The 18484-nt window shown below is 36.7% G+C and overlaps 1 protein-coding gene and 1 long non-coding RNA gene across 2 annotated transcripts in view; both read right to left on the bottom strand.

The window, feature by feature from the left end:
* Positions 1-397: 397 nt before the first annotated feature.
* On the bottom strand, positions 398-3298 carry LOC118766926. Its single transcript, XR_005002833.1, has 2 exons — positions 1998-3298; positions 398-1420 (listed from the first exon to the last, which is right to left on the bottom strand). It is a non-coding gene; the product is annotated as an uncharacterized LOC118766926 (long non-coding RNA).
* A 6514-nt stretch (positions 3299-9812) lies between these two features.
* Positions 9813-18484, bottom strand: part of LOC115221725 — an 83125-nt gene continuing 74453 nt past the window's right edge. The window contains exon 2 of the mRNA XM_029791936.2: positions 9813-12730. Coding sequence (XP_029647796.1) covers positions 10768-12645 — 1878 coding nt within the window. The 5' untranslated portion in view covers positions 12646-12730 and the 3' untranslated portion in view covers positions 9813-10767. The remainder of the gene's footprint in view (positions 12731-18484) is intronic.

Raw genomic sequence — 18484 nt, 5'->3', positions numbered from 1 at the left:
CTAACTTCCCATGTCAGCAAAGTCATGGAGTGCACTGAGAGGAAGAAACTAATCTCCTTCCTTGAAGATAATGTTTTGCTTCTTGACACCCAGCATGGCTTTTGCTCCAGCAGAAGCTGCCTTACATAGCTTTTGCAACACTATGATTGGGCGTTTAAACAATTATTGAATCACTCAAATGTGGATGTAATATATCTTGATTTTGCAAAGGCCTTTGATAAAGTTAATATGTCACAAACTACAGAGACTCAGCATAACTGAGAAAATTGGAGAGTGCTTGCATGACTTCTAAAACGACAGAAGCCAGGTTGTAGCTTTCTCCACAGAGACATTAATAGAAAGTGGAGTGCCTCAGGGAACTGTATTGGGGCCACTACTGTTCATGGTGGCTCTTTTCGACATGCATCAGTTACACAGATAGCCTTACTTAATAGTTATGCTGATGACACAAAAGTAGTACAAGCAGTCAAGGAACCGTCTGATGCTAATCTTCTACAGAAAGACCTAGATGCCATATTATAAATAGGCTGAGGACAAGAACATGCAATTTAATGCAGGCAAATTCCAAGCCCTCTGCTACCAGCTAATTGGTGCTCAGAAGTCGCAACAACAATACTTTGGGTGAAAAGGAGCAGAAATCCAAGAAGCAAATACAGTGCGTGATCTTGGGATTGACATCAGCAACAATGCCTTGTTTCACTTGCATGTCAGCAAGATGGTGGCAGTGTGCAGGCGAATGGCCGGATGGATTCTGAGAACCTTCAGAAGAAGGGACCAGGAAACTATGCTGGTCCTATGGAGGACATTTGTCCTCAGCTATCTGGACTATGCTCTCAACTATGGTCACCCTACACTGTAGGATTAATAGTAGAACTTGAGGCAATTCAGAGATACTACATGAAGAAGATTGCATCAATGGAACAGCTGAGCTACTGGGAGAGACTGAAAGAGCTATGGCTCTACTCCCTGGAGTGAAAACGGGAGAGATATATGTATGGAAGATACTGGAGGGAATGGCACCAAATTTTGAATTGAGAGTTATAACAGATGTCAAAATGGATGTCGCTGCACTGTTCCAAAAGTCCCAACTGTATCATCTAGGGCGAGGAACATGTACTGCAATAACTTGGGATTCAAGGCCCACAGCTACTTAGCTCCTGGCTAAAACATCTGAGGGACCTTCATGGAGTTGGAGTAGATGTTTTCAAGAAACACCTCGCCACACAGAGTAGAAATGAGATGTTCAGATAAGCAACTTTGTATTCCAACCTAGCACACATCTAAAACCTCTTTTTCAGCACAAATTATAATTACTTTATTATTTAATTTCATTATCTATGTTTTTAAATATGGTTTCGTCTTCCATGCTGTATGTTTAGAGAAAAAACTTAAGATCCCTACACTCAATCCAGCTCTCCCTCTTTCACGCTCATTTATCATTGTTCTCCATTCATTTATCTAATTTCATTGCAGTTTGGCTGACCAAAAACTGTTGGTTATAGCTCTAGTTAAGAATGCAAATGCCCAATTCTATCTCATTATTATCATTACTACTCTTTCACACCAGCAGCCTGAGTTTTTGCTGTTTCGCAGTGCCCAATTCTCTCTCATTATTAGAATTACTATTCTTCTTTCACGCCAGAAGAAGCAATGTTAAACCCATTCATTCAATTATATTACCCTAAATCCCCAAATTCCATCTCCTCATGTTCTGTCTTTGATCAGCTTAACTCTGGCCTCTCTCTCTCTCTCTGTTTCATTAACCACTTGCTTCTTCCAACACTTTATCTCCACTCCCCACACCCCACCCTATATAAACTAGCTCATTCAGATTCCTCTACCTCATATTTTTAATACCTTGCCACATGGAGTAGAAAACAGATGTTCAGATAAGCAACTTTGTTTTCCAACCTAGCACACATCTCAAACGTCTTTTTCAGGGCAAATTATAATTACTTTATTATTTCATTTCGTTATATCCCTACACTCAATCCAACTCACTCTTTATCCCTTCTCCCCCTCTTTCACGCTCATTTATTATTGTTATTTATTCATTCATTTATCTAATTTTGTTACAGTTTGGCTGACCGAAAACTGTTTGTTATAACTCTAGTTAAGAACTCTATCTCATTGCTATCATTACTACTCTTTCACACCAGCAGCCTGAGTTTTTGCTTTTTCACGGTGCACCTGCCCTTCCCACCCCCACTATCTGTATTGGAAGTCTTTATCCTCTGATCTCTACCGGATGTTTTTCCCAAGAACACCTCCAAAGGCTTCATGTTCCCTCATCCTTACTTAGGGTTAATCTCTTATGTAATGTAGTGATTATGTACCGCATAAAATGGTGTAGTGTATTCAGGTTGAAGGCTATTGTATGTTTATGAGTTCTGCCAAATGTGAGCTTTCTTTTCAGGTACATGATGCTGCTGTTCCCCATCCCAGGGTCTTGCGGGGCCACATTGTCCACACCCTCAGAGTTGGCACACCAAAAGGTATGTCTGGGAAATTGTTGAGATGCTTGAACAGAGACATGTAGATTTGTGCTGCATCCAAGAAGTAAGGTGGAGAGGAAGTTCTGCTAGGTTATTCACAGGCAAAGAACATAGGTATAAGATTTTCTGGGCAGGGAACACTGATGGGGTTGGGGGTGTGGATATACTTCTTGTGGAGAAATGGGTTGATAAGGTAATCAAGGTAGTCAGAGTCAGTGACAAAACTTATTATTAGATTAATGCTGCAACATGGATTAACAACCATTATATCGGCTTATGCCCCACAGCTGGAGCTACCTGATGAACAAAAAGACCGATTTTATGACATCCCCTTGCAGACTACTTTGTCGATGAATAGTAGCGACCTTCTCTTTGTGGCTGGCAACTTCAATGCGCATGTTGGACAACATGCCAGAGGCTTCCATGGCACACATGGAAGCTATGGTTTTGGTTCCTTCAATGAGGAGAGAACCAGGCTGCTGGAGTTCTATGATGCAAATGATCTTATGGTTTGTGATATTAACTTCGGGAAACCTGTCAGTCACCTATTCACCTACTGGTCTGGTGGACACAATAGTCAAATTGACTACATCCTCACCAGGAAATGGGAAAGATGGCTACTTATAAATGCCAAAACCTTCCCAGGTGAAGAATGCATCCCACAACATAGATTAGTAGTTAGCGACTTCAGGATCAGGGCTTTATGGATGCCCAGAATATGACCAGCATGGAGAAGAAGGGTCTGGAAGCTTAAGGATCCTGTGAATGGATAGAAATTTAGAGATGTATTACTCGAAGCTTTTGATGAAATAGAGAAAGATATAGCTTCACATGATGTGGAAGACAACAGGAGGTTTCTACGGGACAAGCTGTTGAGGGCTACTGACCAGATCTGTGAGTGGTGCAAAGTCCCCTCTCGACCCCCAGGTAACATGGTGGTGGAACAATGAAGTGAACAGGGCCATTAGGGAAAAGAAACAGGCATGGAAGGACTGGAAGAATGGTGAAAGCAGGGAATTGTATCAGATTGCCAGAAGGGAAATTGGGGGACAGGTTTACTTAGCCAGAGGAGAAGCTGATAAGAAAAAAAAAATTGTCAATGTTCTGCGTTGTGAGGACCAAAGACTTGAAGTGTTTCATGTTGCAAGACAGTGTATGAGAGAGAATCATGATGTCATAGGAGAGAAATGTGTCAGCATGGATGATGGTGCAATTGAATTTAATGAGGCTGCAAAGAGAGAGACTTGGCGATGCCTCTATGAGAGGTTGCTAAATGAAGAGAATGAATGGGAGAGAGTCTGCCGAATGTTGACCCAATAGAGGGACCAGCTATCCGAATTGACAGTACCTTGGTAGATAAAGCAATTAAGGGTATGAAGACAGGGAAAGCCCCCGGCCCATCAGAAATCACCACAGAGATGCTAAAAATATCTGGCAGTGTTGGCTGTAGTCTAGTCACCTGTATAGTCAATCAGGTGATACATGAAGGAGTCACACCCAATGACTCGTGTAGCTGCACCATAGTCAACTGCTACAAAGGTAAGGGTGATGCATTAGATACGAATAATTACAGAGGTATCAAGTTGTTGGATCAGGTAAGGAAGGTCAGGGAGAGGGTCATAGCCCAACTAATTAGGGAGTGAGCTAGTTTAGATGAGATGCAGTTTGGGTTCGTGCCAGGGAAAAGCACCACTGATGCTATATTCCTGATAAGACAGCTGCAGGAGAAATACCTAACCAAAGATAAACCTCTGTACCTGGCTTTCATTGACATGGAGAAAGTTTTTTAGCAGGGTCCCCCGATTCCTTATCTGGTGGTCAATGTAGAAAATAGGATAGATGAGTGGTTAATGAGAGTTGTACATGTATGCTGTCAGTAAGGTGAGAGTCAGCAATGAGTACAGTGAAGAATTCCAGGTAGAAGTAGGGGTTCACCAAGGATCAGTCCTCAGTCTCTTCTTATTCATCATAGTCCACCTGGCAATAACAGAGGAATTGAAGACAGGATGCCCCTGGGAGCTGGTCTATGCTGATGACCTTGCTCTAACAGCTGAGTCACTATCAGAACTAGAGGAGAAGTTTCAGGTGTAGTAGCAAGGTCTATAATTGAAGCACCATTCAAGTGTGGTCAATGCCAGTACTTCCTGACTCACCCTTATGCCGGTGGCATGCAAAAGCACCTGCTACATTCTCAGAGTGGTTGGCATTAGGAATGGCATCCAGCTGTAGAAACTTTGCCAGATCAGATTGGAGCTTGGTGCAGCCCTCAGCCAAACCATCCAACCCATGCCAGCATGGAAAGTGGAGGTTAAATGATGATGATGATGAACTTGACTGCTTAGTATTCAAGATCTCAGATGAACCAATATCAAGGCCAGAAACTCAAAATAGGGCAGCGGTATCGAATTCCCTCCTTAACCAGAAGCCAAACCCATAGAATTGGCCAATTAAAAGGTGATTACAATGGCAGTGCCCCAGTATGCCCACAGCCTCAGGACTGAAACATAAAAGAATAAAAGAACATATGTGTATGTGTATATATATATATATATATATATATATATATATATATATATATAAGCGAACCATCCAATCGTGGCCGTTGCCAGCGCCGCCCCGACTGGCCTCCATGCCGGTGGCACGTAAAAAGCATCATCCGTTTGTGGCTGTTGCCAGCCTCGCCCGGCTTCCGTGCCGGTGGCACGTAGCACCATCCGTTCGTGGTCGTTGCCAGCCTGGCCTGGCCCCCGTGCCGGTGGCACGTAAAAAGCACCATCCGTCCGTGGCCATTTGCCAGCTCTGTCTGGCACCTGTGCAGGTGGCACGTAAAAAGTACCCACTACACTCACGGAGTGGTTGGCGTTAGGAAGGGCATCCAGCCGTAGAAACACTGCCAGATCAGACTGGGCCTGATGCAGCCTTCCGGCTTCACAGACCCCAGTTGAACCGTCCAACCCATGCTAGCATGGAAGGCGGACGCTAAATGATGATGATGATAATGATGATGATGATATATTACTGGTAAATATAGACTGCTCTACTTCTCAGAGTGTGCTTCTTCTCAGGATTTATGTTTTTCTAAATTTATGTTTTTTGTGTGTGTGTGTGTGTGTGTGTATAGATGCACATATATATGTACATACACATTGTGTGTATGTATATATATTATATCTTACATACAAGTACACATGTATGCAATCATAGGACGGGCAGCATATTTGATTATCTTTAATTAGAAAATTCTATAACAGTGAACACGTTCATTTCTTCAAAACACTCATTCTTTTGGGAAGTTAGTGGAGACCATAGAAGTGGGTTGTTGTAACTTAGCATTACCAGAAATCGTAAATGTAATTGATAATGAATATTTGTATCACAGTAATCTCCCCTGGTACAACTATATATATATATATATATATATATATATATACCCACATACATACTATTATTATTACTATGTCAAAAAATTAGTTGCAAATCATTATTATTTAGAGATGATTAATCAATCACAGTACCTTTCTAAATTACAGTGCTTACCCAATACTTGTAATGGGGTTTAATTTTTTACAGAGTCCTCATTCAACTGTCTTCAAGTACTCCATGTATATTCATATGATTCTCACATCAAGGTTTGGATGGAAGGTATCTTATAGGTTTGTATGAATTGATAAAACAATAATTGTGTGAAAGAGAAGAGTAGATGTATGTATCTTTGAAAATATGGACAATATACACATTTGAAATAGAAAGGAACTTAGTACTTATTTCTGAAGTTGCTAAGTTGATTTGAAGTATGGATGCTGAATATCAGTATGTGCTAAATATCATAAAATTCTTATATAGGCACAAGGTCTACAAATTTTGTGAGTAGTTAAGGAAGGGGGTGAAGACTTTAGTCATTTTAATAGACCCCAGTTACTTGACTGGTATTTTATTTTAATGGCATCTGCTGCATCAGTAAGATAAAAGACCAATAAGTCAATCTTGGTCGATCTAAACTCTGAACATGAAGGGACATAACTTTAGGCTAACACTACTGATATGTACGGCCCTTGTGCTTATGTAAAAATGAGTAATTTAAAAAATAAATATGTTAAAATGATGATGTTTATAAACATTGTAGAAAATATGGAATTATAACAGAAAATGACAGTAAAAGTATATAACATATCTTAAAGATTATACTTTTGATGACAAATAGAATAATGTGGCTTGCATATTAGCTGCTGATTCAGCAATAGGCATTGTTATTCATACAGCTATCACAGTACTATCTTAAAATTTTTTGTTCTTACTGTAAAGAAATAAGAAAATAAAAGTTCCAAGTGAAACAGCTCTGTTAACAGTACTCCCAGACTAAAACCCAACAAAGATTTTCAGCTACAAAATAATCTATAACACCAATGTTAATAATAAACTGGAGTAATATGCTTAATGAGCTTGGCAGACAACCCTTATAAAAAGACAGCAATGCCCTAAATTTACATGATTACATTCATATAATTGATAAATGGATGACGGAAATCTCCAGCTTGATAGGATGCTCGTTTACTGTCACAAGATATGCCTTGCAGCAGATTTCAAATCATGACCCATAAACTAGTAGTATAATAGATAGCTACTGAACCATTTAGTTTCATGCATGGAAAAGTGAGTAATGTGTGTGTGTGTGTGTGTGTGTGTGTAAATGAAAATACTTCCAAGTAACGCGGACTCACGAAGTTTGTGCTACATGGCATTAATCGAATGAAATGAAATCTTCATTATGAGGATGAAAGACTGTAACAACAGGTAAATAATATTGTCAGAAGATTTGATTATCCTACTATCTACAGTTAGATAAATTGAAGTGGGTAGAAATCTAATGTACTTTCTGCTGAAAAAAAAACGAAAAAAGATTACAGCAGATACATATAAATAACCAGGAGTAAATCAGTTTAACTCATAAGTTGCATTTATACACACATTCTACATCTCTAAAGTAAATGCTGTGATATTCAGAACTGTTCTAGCTTTTCCATTTGTTAGCCTGCTAACGTAAATACACATACATATACACATATAAATATACATTACACACATACATATTTATAAAAACACACACACACATTTACCTCTGTTAATTGAATGGATGAATAAAAGTGAGAAACCTGAAGTAGAAATGAAGTCAATCATTAGGTTTTAGTATATAAACTCTACTACATATATTGAATACTTCTCTCCAATTTGTATACTTATACCCACGCATACATATACATAAAAACATACACACACTTATATGCATGAGCGTGTGTGTGTTTACATATATACATATGCATACCTCAAATTGCTGGTGACAGACATGAACAACTTCTTATATACAGTTACCAGGCAATAAAAACAATTACAATAAAACGAGCAGCATTGCATATGATATCTCTCTCTCTCTTTCACACACACTAAACAAATTTGTTGAAATGCTGGAGGATCTTCAGAAGTAAATTTGTTTTAAAGAACTAATTCTGCTGTTCAATATTATAACACCACTGATGATTAAAAAAGAAATAATGTCTAAATAGCAACAAGTAGAGATTTTAGTCAAAAATTTAGATTATCTTTAGAAATATTTTACATTGAATTTTGATGAGATGTGTTGTTTGAGTGCATGTGTTCTATCTCACTTATTAAGCTAGAGAATATGGGTAGGAAACCAATGAGGGGATCTTAGAAGAAAAAAATTATTCAATTCAATTGAATAGGAACCACTTTAGAAAAAGGACAATGTTATAGTGCATGGCAGCAGTATGGGCTTTTCTTCATTTTTTTTTTATGCCCTACCTTCCAAAATACTAATAACAGTGTTTTATTATATAGAGCATGAAGTATGGGGTTTACATGGGGATAGAAAAATGAAAAGTGTAGATTTCATGCTGTAATAATAATAATAATAATAATAATAATATAATAATAATAATAATAATAATAATAATAAAAATAATAATAAAAATAATAATAACAACAACAACAACAACAAAAATATTGATGGTGATTTTTCATATTGGCACAGAGCACAAAATTATATAGGAAGAAATGTATATAGGTAATGAATTGACTTTTTGGACCTGCTCAGGACTCTGATGGGATTTGAACACAGAACTTAGAGACAAAACTAAATGCTTTAAAAAGGCTATTTAGTTAAATTCTCAACAATTTTAGACATTATTAATATTGATTTCTAACATTGGCAGAAAGCCACATAATAAAAATAGTTTTCTTATTAACATACAAAGCCAGAGATTTTGAAAGGAGGGTATAAATTGATATCATTGACCCTAGTATTTTATTTTACTAGTACTTTATTTTATAGACCCCCAAGGGATGAAAGGCAAAGATAACCTTGATGGAATTTGAACCCAGAATGTAAAGAGAAATATCATAACATATTTTCTCCAACACTAACAATTCTGCCAATCCACTGGTTTAATAATAATAATAGTTTCAAATTTTGGTACCATTTGAAACCATTATTATTATTAGACCAGTTTTGAGGGGAAGGGGTAAATCAATTACTTTGACACCAGTGCTTGGCAGGTACTTATTTTATCGACCCCGAAAAGACAATAGGCAAAGTTGACCTCAGCAGAATTTGAACTCAGAACAAAAATGTCACTAAGCATTTTGTCCAGCATGCTAAGTCTGCCAGCTCACTGTTTTCAACAAAATTCCATGTTGAAGGTGACAGGCAGGATTTCAACTCATTAATCAACAAAATTAATTACTGTTCAGTGCATTACCATCTGTGCCACCCATACAGACATCATAATAATAATAATAAACAGCAAATATTCTGCTCAATACCACAGATTTGCTTGTCAGTTGTTTGACCATAACCAGTTGAGCATGTCCCTTAGTGGCTGACGATATGTGCATCTCTGATCACGAGCAGAAGTAGTGGGGGAGCATCATAGCCATGTGTTGAGAGGGACTTTTTGGGGTTTGAATAATTCACCTCTGGAAACATAGGTGTTTCGTTCAACATCCTTAAAGAACCCTTAATCAGGGACCTTTTGAGTGGGATGGGTTACTCAACCAGAAGAAAATTCTAACTGGGCCCCACCTGCAAGGTCATGTGCTATTTATCTTGATATGAGATCACCATATTGCACACACATGGTTGTGATGCATGTGTCTAGTGTACCCTTATCAGACGGGTAGTCATGATGGGTATACTGGGCTTCGTATATTTTACCCCAGTGTCACTTTGATGGCATGCACTCTCTCTCATTCAATAATAATAATAATAATAATAATAATAAACAGCAACAACAATAATAATAATAAAGAATAATAATAATTGATTATTTCTAGCATTGACACAGGCCACAAATTTGTAAGAAATGGATGGGGGTAAGTATACCATTAGTATTTTTTTCAACCTTAGAGGGATGAAAAGAGAAGCTGACTATGCTGGAATTTGAACTCAGAAACATAAAGGGATATAATTGCACAAGGTATTTAGTTTAGAGTGACACTATTGATTCTGTCATACCTCCATCTTAACAATAGTGAGCAATATGAAATCTGAACCCAATGAACCTTTTAGTTCTGTCTCAAAAAGTGGCTGACAGTCATGTTCTCTTACTTGTCTCAATCACAACCAAGACCTTAAATATTCTGAACACATTTTGAAAGTAATGTAATGAGCAGTTTATAATCAAGTATTAAAATATTTTTTTGTTTTCAGAAAGACAGTGAACCAACACATACATACTGAATATAACACAAAGATTAGGAACCGAGAGTGAAATGTATACTGTATAGTCCAAGTATCTCCACACACACTCACGCATACACTAAAAGTTACAAATAAACACACACATATATATATATATATATATATATGTATATGTATATATATATGTATATATGATTGTAAAACAAATGATACATATGAAATTGAGAGTAAAATATCAATTTTGAACCAGCTCCTTATGGAATGACATTAGAACATGAATCAAATAAATTTGGGATCATTGCATCAACTTGACTAACATAATGGTTTCAAGTTGAAAAAGGAAGGCATTGGAGAGGAAGAGGCAAAAAATATTGAAATAGGAAGAGGAAAAAATTGAGGCAAGATAAGAGACACAGTTGGAGAATGAACAGTGAAATGATGGATTAGTTATGAAAGACCTTCTATATAAATACCATCTTAAATATCCTGCCTAAACTAGAACTTAATATACAGATGAACCATTTGAAGTGAGTAGGCCACAATAAGCACTGCTCATATTTACTGTTCCTGAGGCATCCCAGAATTACCCACTGTTCCTCTACGATCAGGGGTACTGAGAATGGATTTAACACTGAAGTCAGTATGTCCACCTCCACTTCCTGAATTTAGAGCTTGTTTTCTAACTGGCAGATCTTTCTTCTCTTCTGATATAATTTTCTGTACCTTTGGCATTGATGTGGGGATGCTGCTTGTCATTCTAGGGACTACAGTGCTGTTGGTGGTTGTTGTTCTGGCATAGGTTCTGCATACATTTGTAGGCATTCTTTGATTGTTGGGGATTGTTCTGCTTTGATCAGTTGCAGGAACTGTGACACTGCTGATAACTTGACCTGAACTAGTGAATACTGATTGGATGTTAACTATTTTATTTGTTAAATTAGATGGACTAGCAGTAGATGTGGCAGGAGATGAGTCGACAGTGGTCTGAAGAAAATGAGGTGAATCAGGTTTGATGTATAATGTACCTTCAAAAGCAAATTCATTTGGAAGGACTGGTTTAATAAAGAGACTCCCTTCACAGCTATAGGTACTTTCATCATCTTTTCTCTCACTTTTTGGGCAGGAGTTAGTTTCTGAGATCCCGTCTTTCTTGTCAGATTTCTGTTGCTCCTGTGTTGTAGGGATATTGGTCACAGGATTCCACATCATACTTCCTTCAAATGTATAAGTATTAGAGGTAGGATCACTTTTACTTTTATTAACATTTTTACCAGTTGAATAAGTTGAAGTAACTGAAGGAAGCTTGAATGTGAAATCAGTTTCGTTTGTGCTTTTTGATTTTATATGAACTGTTTTCTTAGCTTCCTTTGCACAATCAGAAACATTTGGTGGCTCCAATTTAAAATAATTTTGACTGTAGCCCTCAGTGCCATACACTTTTGGTAACACAGGTGAACAAGCAACAGTATTTTTACTTACATCAACAGTAACTAGTTGCTCCTGATCTGCAGATACATTTTTAGCAAGATCTGAATCTCCAAGTCTAGCTTTTTTATTTGTGTTTTCACTGGGAACAGAGTCTTTCTTCTTGTTTTTCACTTCTTGATTACGTTTGATACATGGTTTTAAATTAGTGGTCAAAAAAAAGGAACAAGATGATTGAAAACTATGTTTAAGTGGTAGTTTTATACCAGTGGATAAATTACCATCATTTTCAGAGACAGGCTCCTGTTTTACATTTTTTAATAGATGTTCAGTTTTTGTGTTAGTGTCAGACACTACTATTTGGGAACCATTTTTGATTTGTTTAATATTTTTGGAGGGTATGTCATTACAATTATCATACACTAATTTTGGTGGGTAAGTTGTAGGGAGCAATGAGTTATCAAGAATCTCTTTTGGAGGAGGTTTCTTGTCAGCAATGTCTTCTAGCACTGAATATTTCTGGTTGCAAACCTGACAAACAGTAATTTTTTTTTTGGAAATGTGTGCATCTTCATTCTTAGCATCATCTTCTGAGAACAGTTTATTACAAAGTTCACAACGGAGAAATCTTGAACCACTTTGTTTTTGACAAGATCTTAGTGGTGAGTCCAAATGGTAAGATAGCTGTGGATTTGCTTTAGAATTAAAGCTAGGTGAACTGAGAGTGTTAGCTTCATTCACCTCATCGGGGTTAATAGAGTCTTTGAATGTTTTATTATCACTAAGAGCACTTTGGTATGGCAGTGGTAACTTACTGTAACACTGGCTGCCCAATCTATTGTAAGACTGTGATTTCCTTGGTGCATCTTTCTGGTCCACGCAGTTTCTTTTATACTCCATTTCAGTATCACTGCACTCAGTTGTATGGCCATTTGGTGAGGTAGCAAATTCAGCATCTCCTACAGATTTTAATGTCCCCTCGGCCATACCCTTGGAAGGAGCATTGCTCATTACATAAATGCAGTGGACATGGCAACAAATATAGCTCCAATCATACTCTGGTAAATGACTTCAATTCAATAACAGCTTCAATAGCCTGTAGAAGAAATTAAATAAAAAAGAAAAAAGTAGCATTAAGAATTTGGGCAAAAATTGATCACAAAAATTTTTGATAGTTAAATATTGCTATATTTTATGAACACAAGCTAAACTGTAAACCAAATTTACTGAAGAAATAAAAAATAATTCGCAAACCTACACATGGTTAATTCATCTAGAAGTTTTGTTTCTTCCTCAAAGAGGCACAAAAATGTTTTCCAGTTTGTTTTAATTACTTCATCCACAACCCTCATATAAACATTAGTGGTCAAAGGAACATTAAAAAAATACATAGCAAAAGGAAAAAATTATACGCTCACATACATGGTAAATAAAAATAGATGTAACATGTAAGTGAAAATAATTATTTAAATTTTGAATTTTCATTTTTCAAAGTCAGAGTCCTTATAAAAAAAATGTGAAATATACAAATGGGTATGCTATTTTAAGTTCATAGTTGCCGAAAGGACTTTACTGTCTGACTAGAACATTTAACTCTTTTATGATCGTGCCTCTAGTAGAATACACTGCCTATAGATTTCAATTAATTTTGAAAATAATCAAGAATTTGGAGGGATAAATAACTTCATTATTATTAAAATGGTATTTGGAACATAACTTCACAGAAAGGTTCTTAAATAAAATTATGATGGAAGGTTTTTGTTAAAATTGAAATATGAACACTTTAAAAATGAAAGGCTTGTAGAACCAGAAATAGTTTCAGGTTTATATAAAAACAGTTATATGTGTTTCACTTCATCTGACATCTGTCTTATCTATTAAACATTACAGAGTCCAGAGAGAAACATTGTGGAAATATTCAAAACGTCTACTTCACTGCAGTTTGCCACACACAAATGTATTCACAAAACCTTGGGGGATACGTCCAAGTTCAAGCTTCCAGTATACAAGAAATGATGGAATGTTATATTAAGGAAAGACAGAATAAGGTGGGAAGTCAAGCTATTAAACACTATGGAATAGAATGGGAACAAAATTTATTCCTATTAGAAGCATTGATATGAAAAATGCAAATCCTAATTTTCAGATGAAAAAGTTTTGTACACTACATTTTGTACACTACATTTTGATTGGTTTGATTTCTAGTTCTCATCAGATGATTAATTTCTGGATTTGTGGTACAAATCCAGTTTTGTACTATGTACATATTCAGGAATAAGACAATGATAAGCAGGTAACAAACTGATCAAAACATTGCATAAATGTAAATACATTATCCATACAACTTTAAAATAAGGTGATAAAATCAAAATAAGCAACAGAATATCTAGAAGTGATGCAGTACGACCGATTTAAGTGGCTCAATTTAATTGAACAATGCAATCATTACATCAATTTAAATGCAGGGCTTCCTCAGCTGCATAAATAAATAAATAGAATTTTAAAAATCAGTTGGTCACATTTGTATAATTTTTACTTAAATCCTCTAAGAGGGTAAGAAGACAGACAAAGTCCATGCTGTTGTCACTTCAGCTTAGACAACAGGAAAAAACCTGTTTAGGTTATATATATATATATATATTATATATATATATATATATATTACATATATACACGATGAGCTTCTTTCAGTTTCTGTCTACCAAATCCACTCACAAGGCTTTGGTTGGCCCGAGGCTATAGGAGAAAACACTTACCCATGCATTGGGACTGAACCAGGAACCATGTGGTTGGTAAGCAAGCTACTTACCACAAAGCCATTCCCGCGCATATATTTATTATAATCTAAGAGGTATATTATAAGTTAAGTTCCCAGTGCTATTATATACAAGCTAATATAAATTTCTAGGGGTACAAAATTAGGTTTACTTACATAAAGTCTATTATAAAAATATTAATATGATCAGTAGAATAGAACACCATAGAAAGGAATAAATAGTTTAATCACTAAAACCATGATGAAGCATATATACCTTATTATCAACAATAGGAAGGGAGATTATATAGAATTTTGTTTAATATTCTATCATTATACTTAATTATTTACTTATTAGGTGGTATCTATAAAGACTGATCACTGGTATTTACTAAAGGAATATTGGGGTGATAGAACATGCTAACTATATATTTATTATAATCTAAGAGGTATATATAAGTTGTAAAGTTTCCAGTGCTAATACATACATGATAATATAGTTTCCTAGGGGTACAAAATAGGAGGACTACTTACATAAAGGCCTTTATAAAAATAATAATATGATCAGAAGGGTGGAACACTATAGAAAGGAATAAATAGTTTAATTACTAAAACCATGATGAAGTTAGACTAACTAGGTAGGAATATTCATAGAATAGTATACTAACTTACTATACTATATAGCTTATACTATATGTAATGTACTTTAATTCTTCATGTAACTGAATATCACCTGATTTATATATATATAATCAAAATAAGCAACAAGGATATCCAGAGGTAATGCAGTACGATCGTTTCATGTGACTCCATTTAATTAAACAATGCAAACATCACATCAATTTAAAATGTAGAGCAATTTTCAGCTGCACAAAAATATAGAATTTAATTAAATTCGAAGGACTCATTAGCATAATTTTATCCAAAATCTCCAAAGGATTAGGAGATAGACAAAGAACATGTTTTACCAACAACATCACAGTTGTAACTGAAATTTAAAAAAAAGAAGGCAGGCTTTTCACTGATTATTTGTTATTTAGATTTAATTATGGGGGGGGGGGCAGTTTTAATTTATAGGCTAATTTATCAAATCTGAGAGAAGACAGAGGGTAGTATCATTTTGGGGGTAGGGCAAAGTAGATAGACAATTTAAGTGGCATAGTCATAAATCAAGATTTATTTGAAGCAAAGCCATTTGGCTCAGTAAGAAGATATTTCAAACAAGATGTTGGCTGCTATTAAGTAGACCAATGCTAATGGGACAGGGGAAGTCTTATCATACAGTAGTACATTTACCTACTATAAAACAATGTTGTTATTTGTATATATACAGATAAATTTTAGAGTTAATCTAAAGAATACTAAGAAGAATATTTATGAATACTTTCAGTATATATCAAAATTTTACACAATAGAGGGACAGAAAATATAGAAATAGTTCAATATTTATATATTTAAATACTAACTTAACATATATTTATAATTATTGATTAATTGGTATTTACTGGTATTAATAAAGGAAAATTGAGGTAAATTTTCAGTTGCATAGCTGAACGAGTGAGAATATTAAAAAAACTCCCTCGACCCAGGGAACACCTTAAATTCAAGAGTAGCAGCACTCAAACTCTGCTTATACTTCAGGAGATGCCTACTGAAGTCCTGGACCTACAAGCCAGTGACATTAATGATGGATAGCGATCTAAGGGTAACCCAATAGACTGGCCGTAGCTATCTTTATCTAATTACTTCTCTATAACTTAGAGTGTGCTTCTCTTTTGGATATATGATTTGCTGATGATATATATATATATATATATATATATATATACACACATACATACACACACACAAGAAAGACCTGAGATATATATACACACCAAGGAAGACCTGGAATGAGGTGGTAAAACATGACTTTTGAACGTTGGGCCTCACTGAAGCAATGGCTAGTGACCGAGACCGTTGAAGATATGCTGTGCTTGAGAAGACCTAGCAAGCTAAGTGAAATCATAGCTATGGCCTATGCCAGTGTCACATAATCAGCCCATTTAAGTGTTCCCTTCAATCATCAGGCAATGTGCTGTGCTTGAGAAGACCTATTGAGTCAAGTAAAATCACTGTCGTGGCTGATGCCAGTACTGTCTGACTGGCACTCATGCCAGTGGCACATAAAAAGCACCATTCAAGCATGGTCGATGCCAGTACCACTTGGCTGGCCCCAATGCTGGTGGCACGTAAAAAGCACCCATTACATTCTTGGAGTGGTTGGCATTAGGAAGGGCATCCAGCAGTAGAAACCTTGCCTGATCAGATTGGGGCCTGGTGCAGCCTCCTGGCTTGTCAGTCTTTAGTCAAACTATCCAACTTATGCCAGCTTGGAAGGCGGACATCAAATGATAATGATGATGACACACACATACATATATATATACATAAACACACACACACATATATATACACACACACACACACGAGTGTGTGTGTATGTGTGTGTCTTAAATATAATAAAATGCAATGTATGTCCTGTCGGTAATGCTTGGGGGAAAGAAGAGTAAAGCAACAAGCAGAATGGGAATGAGTGATAATCAGAGACAGTAAAGCATGTGAACAGGCTTCAAAGATTTTGCTCTGAAAGACACTAAACCATAAGCCCAACTTCCTCTCCAATCCCAAATGCAGGCTGATCAACCCGTCTAAGGGTGAGATAGGTATCATTAGCAAATGTATTCTCGATACTATCAACTCTGATATCAGAAGGTCTATAAGGTTGACTCAATGGAACTCCAGTGCAGCCTTGATTGATTGATTCTGTGGTACTGAGAATAAATCAGTCTGCAGATTTACCCAGTCCGACATTGTCGACTTCTACCCTTCCATATCTAAGCACCTATTTCAGAAGGCCCTAAATTTTGCTGCGCTATATCCCAGCATTAGTGATCTTGATATCAGAATTATCATGAATGCCTGAAAGTCAATTCTGGTCCATGATGATTCCTTTCGCGTGAAGAAAGAAGGCAATCCATTGTTTGATGTTCCTATGGGGAACTTTGACAGGGCTGAAATTGCCGACCTTGTCAGGTTATACATCTTGGATACCCACGAGAGATATACCCATCCACATAGGTTGGCCCTCTTTAGGGATGATGGCTTGGCTATCTCAAGCCATACAAACTGGTTTCAGGCATAAGCAAATGACTATCTAATCTCTCGGCCAATAGAAATATCTTTAACAGGGCCACCCCACACTACAACGATGCTTTGGCTAAGAGCGAGTTTACTGAGAAGCTCACTTATGTGGACAACCCCCAAACACCCTCTCCTCACCCCAAAAGGATAATTATATAGTATAACCCCCTTTTTAACCTAGAAGTTTCCACCAATGTAGCTAGAAGTTTCCTATCATTAATTAAGGAACACTCCCCCAGAGGTCACAAATGTTACAAATACTTCAACCTCCATAATGTCAAGATGAACTACTTATGCTTAGACAACATCGCCCCAACCTGCAGCTGCTGAAACCCCACCATGAGTCCTTTAGATGGATCCTGCCTCTCAAGTGTCGTAGTATACAGGGCCATCTTTACACCATCCAATGGCATTACCAGGCACTATACGGGTATTACAGTCAATGACTTCAAGGGAAGATACTCCGAGCATATGCAACTCATTCAGATCCAGGGACAGAGAAAATTCTACTTCCCTATCTCATTTTCTCTGGAGACTCCATGACCTCTAAGATGAAACATCCAGCATCAAGTGGACTATTGTTGGCAGAGTGCCACTATATTCACTTGGCACCCTCAGCTGCCAGCTCTGCCTCTGCAAAAAACTGCATATCCTCCAACCCACAGTATCCATCAACAAGAAATACAATTTATCTTATTGCTGTCACTAGATGTATGCCCTTCAGGCTAATTTCAAGCTTCTGACTGCCCACTACCCAGATATACCACCTTAGCTGCTACTCTGCACCAAGATCACTGTCAGCAACCAACCCCATGAGCAAGACTGCAAATTACCAGTTCCCAATGCTTACCAATCTCCAATGCTTACCAATTCCCAATGCTTACTAATCCCCAATGCTTGTTATGTGCATAT

This window comes from Octopus sinensis, linkage group LG18 (assembly GCF_006345805.1).
Source record: "Octopus sinensis linkage group LG18, ASM634580v1, whole genome shotgun sequence".
NCBI classification, from domain to species: Eukaryota; Metazoa; Mollusca; class Cephalopoda; order Octopoda; family Octopodidae; genus Octopus; species Octopus sinensis.
This window is presented reverse-complemented; position numbering and strand designations above follow the sequence as displayed.